Consider the following 7,240-nt stretch of genomic DNA (forward strand, 5'->3'; position numbering starts at 1 on the left):
ATGAGTACCTGTAAAAGGGCCAGGACGGAAGCTACATCTGTTGTGTGTTCAGACAGACTGAGCAGTCTACCTCCAGAGATAAAGGGCGACATCCTCTCCCGTTTGAATGTCGAAGAAGCGGTTAGGACTAGCATCTTATCATGTACTTGGAGGGATGCTTGGGGTAATATGCCAGAGATATCTCTGCGTGAAGGAAATTTTACACGAACCAAGTTCGTTACGTTGGTTGATATGGTGCTATTACTCCACAAGGGAGCTATAGAAGAGTTTGATATTTCAGGTAACAAAAGTTACCATGATGAGTTCGGTAGGTGGATGCTCATGCTGTCAAGGAGATCACCAAGATCAGTTATAATCAAGTTGAACTCAGGGCCAAGGTATAGGATTCCCTCATACCTCTTTTCTATCGGCGATCTGGAGTCTCTGGACCTAGAAAACTGCATCATCAGCTTATTCCAAGGTTTCAAGAGCCTAACTGACCTCAGCCTGGAAAATTTCTCCTCCAGAGACATGGATATGCAAACATTGATCTCGTCCTGCCCTGTACTGACTGATTTGATATTAACTTCTGTTGAGGCCTTGAGGGCATCAACTGTCTAAACATTCAAGCTCCTAAACTGGAATTTCTTAATGTTGAAGGGGAGTTTGAAGACATTAAGTTGGATGCTCCTAATCTTGAGGTGGCCATTTTCTCTCTTGATCACAAAGCTAAAGCATGTCAATCTGTTCTAATTGCGCATGACAAGGAAAGCTATGTCAAGCAGTTATTGGGAAGCCTAAGTGACGTCAAAACACTTTCAGTTAGTGGCTCTGTTTTCCGGAAGGTGTGGTATTATTAGCTCCATCACTAGTATGGCCTTCCTATGCCTTTTTACCGATCTGTGTTACCATTTCCTTTTTCTTTTCTTGTCGTAGTATCTAACAAAAGGATGCATACTTATGAAGTTCCGTGTCATGTTTCATCGCCTGGAGAATATTTATCTTGGCATATACATTTGGGACCAGAGACAAGTCTCGGCCACTTGTTCATTGTTGAAGAATGCCCCTAACTTAAAGATGCTTGAGCTATGGGTATGTATGCCCCTGTAATCCATATTCATTCGTTGTGTTTACGGCTAATGGGTTCTGAGAAAACAATAAAAATGCAGAGTTACCCTAGGATCACATGGGAGCAGTATCGGGATCAGGCTAGCATTCAAGAGCTTACCCTGGAAATGCAAATGGACCATCTCGTAATGGCCAATGTGAAACATTTTTGGGGTCTGAACTATGAAGTCGATTTCGTGGCAAAACTACTGAGCTGGGCACCTGCTTTGGAAGAAGTGAAATTAGAGTGGAAGGGCAAAACAGACCGCAACATGGTTCTTACCAAGCTATTAGCTCTGCCGAGGGTGTCTCGCAGAGCCAAGATCATTGTTACATGATAAGTATGCACCCTCATCACTTTGCCAATCTAATTTGCTGCGGGTAGAATTATTTTGGCTATGTTTATGCGAATGTACCAAGTAGGAGTAGCTGGTGGTTATATATAATGTATGGGTGCATTTGACGCAAATCATCAGGTAGAGGTAGCGTGCTTTGTTGAGAACATCCAGTGGGACGGCATCAGTTTAGCTTGTCCAGTTCTGTCCCTATGTTGTTAACTTGTTATATGACAAAATCGTGGTTCTCGTAAATACGTGTCCTTCAGAAGTGATAACATTTATGAAGGCACCTTCATGTTGTGTCAACAAGACTGAATCAAAGACATCAAATGGTACCTTCATTTTGTACTTTATGCATGTGCATGTAAGAAGCCTGCAGTTTTGAGATAAGGCAACACATGCCTCAATCAGTACACCTTTGGAAATCAAAGCATTTATCAGAATGGTTTACATTGGTTTCAGGATGGAATGAATGTTCAGTAGAAGGGCAATCACCAGGTTTTAATATGTTGCTTCAATATTATTCACTGTGGTTTCTCGTATTGAGGTGAAGAGAAACCAGGGTTTTACTTAAATAATTTTAAAGAATTGAAAACTATTGATTCAGGGTTTTTTTTCAAAAAGGGGGGTCTCCCCGGCCTCTGCATCAGAGTGATGCATACGGCCAACTTATTAACCAAATAAAAAGGTTCCAACAAGGTTCCAAAGTCTCCAACTGTAAAAACTAAAAAGAAAGCTCACACAGAGCCATAATGGGCTAGAAACACAAACTAGCCAAGATAAGACGCCACAACCGGCTGGCTAAAGATAGATAGGTAAACTAATTGCCTATCCTATTACATGACCGCCATCCAAACCGGTTGAAGATATCCCGAGCTACCATCTCCCAGCGGATAGATCCAGTAACCAAATGCTCCCTGGCCTCCATCGGAGTGAGTAGCGACCACGAACGGATCACGGCCGTGGCTCGGAAAATAACCTGCAAAAAGTGAATACGTGATGTTCTGTTAAAAACCAAATCATTTCTGCATGTCCAGATAGTCCACAGCAAAGCGCAAACTCCAACACGAATATGTCTCGCTAAGTCAGGCTCAATCCCATTAAGCCATGTCCCAAATAACATGGTGACAGAATTCGGTGGAGTAATATTAAAAGCAATGTGACCGTCCGCCAAAGGATTCTGGCCAACGGGCAATTAAGAAAGAGATGTTTGATCGTCTCATCCCGATCACAGAAACTACACCTAGTAGGTCCTGTCCAATTACGCTTTATCAAGTTGTCCTTGGTTAAAATAACTTGTTTATGGACAAACCACATAAATACTTTTATTTTTAAAGGAACTTTGACAGCCCAAACATGCTTGGAGGTAGGAATGGAGTTCGAATTAATAACATCAATATACATTGATTTAACTGTGAATACTCCAGACCTAGTCAGTTTCCAGCGTAATTCATCGGGTTGTTGAGAAAGCTGTACCTCCATCAGTCTCCGAACTAGAAGGAGCCATTCTTCCCAACGATTGCCCGCTAACGACCGTCTGAACTGAATATTAAGGGGGATAGATTGAAATACCGTTGCAACGAACACCTCATGTCGTTGAACAATGCGATATAAAGACGGATATTGAATGGCCAAGGGTGTCCCGCCGAGCCAAGTATCCTCCCAGAAGCGTGTACTAGCGCCGTTGCCAATAACAAACTTTGTCCTATTAAACAAGGATTGTTTGACTTTCATCAGTCCTTTCCAGAAAGGCGAGTCAGTCGGCCTGACTGTGACCTGGGACAAGGATTTTGTCTGTAGGTACTTGCTGCGAAGGATTTGCGCCCACGTGGCATCAGTTTCAGATGAGAGCTTCCACAGCCACTTACTAAGAAGGCATCTGTTCTTAACTTCAAGATTTTCAATACCAAGACCCCCTTGGTCTTTCGGTCTACAGATGATATCCCATTTTGCAAGTCGGTACTTTCTTTTTAGTTCATCACCCTGCCAAAAGAAACGCGATCGATAAAAGTCCAGTCTTTTCCTAACACCAACTGGGACTTCAAAGAACGATAAGAGAAACATAGGCATGCTCGTGAGCACCGAATTTATCAGAATTAATCGGCCTCTGTATGACATGAGCTTACCCTTCCAGCAACTCAGTTTCTTCTCAAACCGGTCTTCGATGCACTTCCATTCTCTGTTAGTCAGCTTTCGATGGTGGATTGGAATACCTAGGTAAGAGAAAGGTAAATCCCCCAACTCGCACCCAAACAATTGCCTATAAGCCTCCTGTTCGTCTTTGGCTCTACCAAAGCAGAACAACTCGCTCTTATGAAAGTTAATCTTTAACCCGGTCAATTGTTCGAAAAGGCATAACACCAGCTTCATATTTCTCGCCTTGGCCAAGTCATGCTCCATAAAGATGATTGTATCATCAGCGTACTGAAGGATGGATACACCTCCATCAACAAGATGAGGTACCAAGCCACCTACTTGACCATTCTCCTTAGCCCTTCCTATCAAAATTGCTAACATATCAACCACAATGTTAAACAGGATAGGGGACATCGGATCTCCTTGTCTTAGGCCTTTATGTGTCTCGAAGTAATGACCAATATCGTCATTCACTTTAATTCCCACACTCCCTTTTTGCGTAAATGATTCAACCTGGCGGCGCCAGGCTTCATCAAAACCTTTCATACGCAATGCCTGTTGGAGGAACGGTCATTTGACCTTATCGTACGCTTTCTCGAAATCCACCTTAAAAATTACTCCATCTAATTTTTTGGAATGGATTTCATGGAGCGTTTCATGAAGGACGACCACCCCTTCAAGGATGTTTCTGTCCGGCATGAAAGCAGTTTGGGATTGTTGCACCACAGAATGCGCAATCTGTGTGAGCCTATTAGTCCTGACCTTGGTGAAGATTTTGAAACTAACATTGAGAAGGCAGATCGGCCTGAACTGCTCAATTCTCACAGCATCCGTTTTCTTAGGAAGCAGTGTGATAGTTCCAAAATTCAAGTGAAATAATTGAAGCTGTCCAGAGAACAGATCATGAAACATAGGTAGCAAATCCCCCTTAATAATATGCCATCACTTTTTGTAGAACTCGACCGGGAATCCATCCGGTCCGGGAGCCTTATTGTTTTTCATCTGTGCAATAGCATCAAACACCTCCTTCTCTGAGAACGGGGCAACCAGAATATCATTATCAGCAGCCGATAGTTGGGGCACATCCTTAGTCCTGGACTCATCGAGGGACACACAATTATCCTCCGGAGGTCCAAATAACTGCCTATAATACTCGGTTATATAGGTTTTTAGGTTATCCTGTCCTAAAATAGTGCCCTCATCTTGTTCAAGTTGGAAGATTCTCTTCTTTCTGTGCTTACCATTAGCAATCAAATGAAAGAATTGAGTATTCGCGTCCCCTTGGACCACTTTGCGGACCTTAGCCCGCAAAGCCCACTTCAATTCTTCTTCGCGGAGAAGTTCTTTCAACCTCTTCTCTGCCTCAGTTTTAACCTGGAGCTCAGCAGGCAGCAAAATCGTGGATTCGGCCTTAATGTCTAGGGTCTGTATAAGAGAAAGGAGCCTGTCCTTTTCAATCTTATACACCCCACTAAGGTGCTTAGCCCAACCCCGTAAGAAGCTTCTCAAATTCCTAATCTTATTCTGCCAACGCTCGACCGCAGTCCTACCTCCTGCACCCTTAGCCCATTCCCTAGCGATCAGGTCCAAGAACCCTTCGCGTTCGAACCAGGCCATCTCGAATGAAAAGGTGTTTTTGTTTCCCACGTGGTTCGGCTCCCCTGAGTCCAAGAACAAGGGTGTGTGATCGGATATGCCCCGCGAGAGAGCTTGAACCGTAACAAGAGGGAACTTCTGTTCCCACTCCACGCTCGCGAGAACTCGATCAAGCTTTTCGTAAGTCGGGTTTGGCATAGAATTAGCCTAGGTAAACTTTCTACCAGAAAGCTCTATCTCCCTCAGATCCAAGCTTTCAATAATGGTATTGAACATGAACGACCACCTGCCGTCAAAGTTATCATTATTCTTCTCCTCTCTCCTCCTAATGATATTGAAATCACCCCCAACTAAAATTGGAAGCTGCTCGGACCCACATATTCGAACAAGGTCCGCCAGAAACTCCGGTTTAAGCTCGGGCTGTGCGGCACCATAAACCGCCACCAAAGCCCAGTTGAAACCATCAACCTTAGACCTGACTCGAAACTTAACCGCGAAGTCGCCCATCACTACACTTCGGACTTCAAGCGAATCGCATCTCACACCCAGCAAGATACCACCCGATCTTCCTCGCGGAGGGAGGCAATGCCAATCAAAATCAACACCACCCGCAAGAGAGGAAAGAAACTGGGGCACAAAGTTATCTCTACCAGTTTCCGATAGAGCAATAAAATCTAAACGATGATCCAGAGATGCCTCAGCAAGAAACCTTCTTTTAGCCAAGTCTTTCAGACCTCTGCTATTCCAAAAGATTCCTTTCATAACTCATCATGAAATTTTTTAGTAGTCCGAATCCTAGCACTCTTACGAACTGCAGAATCGGGATAAATTTTCCGTTTCCACTTGCGCTTTGGTTTACTAGGTTCTGTCTCCCGGTCCTCATAACCGGGCTCAGCGGTACTAACAACTGCATTATCTATGGGCACATCATCGTCCTCAGACTCATGATTGGAGGGTGCTAGATCCGCACACAGATTATCGAGCACTCTGACCCCTAATGCATCAATCTCATTATCATTCATGGGTTTAATCGCGGCGAGATTACGAATAGTCTCTAAGGCACGCTCCGCCTCCAAATCTAACAAATCATTCACCGAATTGGAAATCTCACTATCAGTAGCCCCTAGTGAAACTCCTAATTGGTTTGCATTATTTATAATTTCCTCATTAGAAAAATGCAATAAAGAATTAGATATGTTGACGGACATACCAGTAGAGACCTCAGCATCATGAAGCTTGGCCGCCCTCATAGCGCACCTCTGCTGCATGTCATCAACCTCCGGAAGCTCCTGAATGCGAGCACTCATCCGTCTCCCCGTCGAGACCGGGTCAGGGATCCCGCCAAAAGCAACGACCTCCTCCCTAGTAAATCCTCGCGCTGAATCCCGCAAAGGGTCAACCAAGGTTACCGGAGGAGGCGGCTGCGGGCTCCCATGCCCCTCGGACAAGTGCCCCACACCGAGGCCCATGGCCACGGGCATGTTGGGAGAGAGGATGGCGGGGGCCGCCTGCTCGAGCCCTCCTCCCGCCCCACCCCTCGGCGTAGAGCGGGACGTCGTCGTCGTAGGAGACGCGGTCCTCCTGACCGCCGAAGAGGAAGGAGGAGCCAGGGCCACCTGCCCCAAACCCCCCTCCCCAGCGCCTCTGGAAGCGCGGGCGCCGCCGCCACGACCGGAGGAGAAAGAGCCGAGGCCGCCTGCCTCGGGCCCCCTCTCCCAGCACCAGCCGATCCCACCGTGACCGGCGACGCCAACGTCGGGATAGGGAGGAGAGAAGTCGAGGCCACCTGCCCCGAACCCCCTCCCCCACGCCCCACCTCGGCCGCAGTCGTCATCTCCGGAGCCTCGACCACAGGTGAAGCAAGGGAGATGGAAGCAACCACCAGCTCCACCTCCCCAACTCCATCCAAAGTCCTCGCCGACGATGCCCTCACCAAGCATCCAGCCAAGGATCCGCCAGCACCCTCGAACTCCAACAAAGGGAGCGAATGCTCAAACACATCATCAGAATCTACCCGGTCACTCCAAAGTCTGGGAGGGGCAGAGGCTGGCTCAAAGGACCCAAAACGCAACGAAATCATAGGC

At 46.3% G+C, this 7,240-nt stretch overlaps 1 protein-coding gene across 1 annotated transcript; it reads left to right on the plus strand.

Annotated features, from left to right (window-relative positions):
• LOC109775660 (F-box/FBD/LRR-repeat protein At1g13570-like) lies at nucleotides 1-1,431 on the plus strand. The gene is given in 4 exon segments (XM_045234481.1): nucleotides 1-570; nucleotides 573-824; nucleotides 916-1,071; nucleotides 1,131-1,431. Coding segments are annotated over 4 exon segments (1,272 nt in total). The 3' UTR covers nucleotides 1,425-1,431.
• Nucleotides 1,432-7,240: the final 5,809 nt, after the last annotated feature.

The sequence above is a fragment of the Aegilops tauschii genome, chromosome 3, assembly GCF_002575655.3.
Source record: "Aegilops tauschii subsp. strangulata cultivar AL8/78 chromosome 3, Aet v6.0, whole genome shotgun sequence".
In the NCBI taxonomy this organism is placed as follows: Eukaryota; Viridiplantae; Streptophyta; class Magnoliopsida; order Poales; family Poaceae; genus Aegilops; species Aegilops tauschii.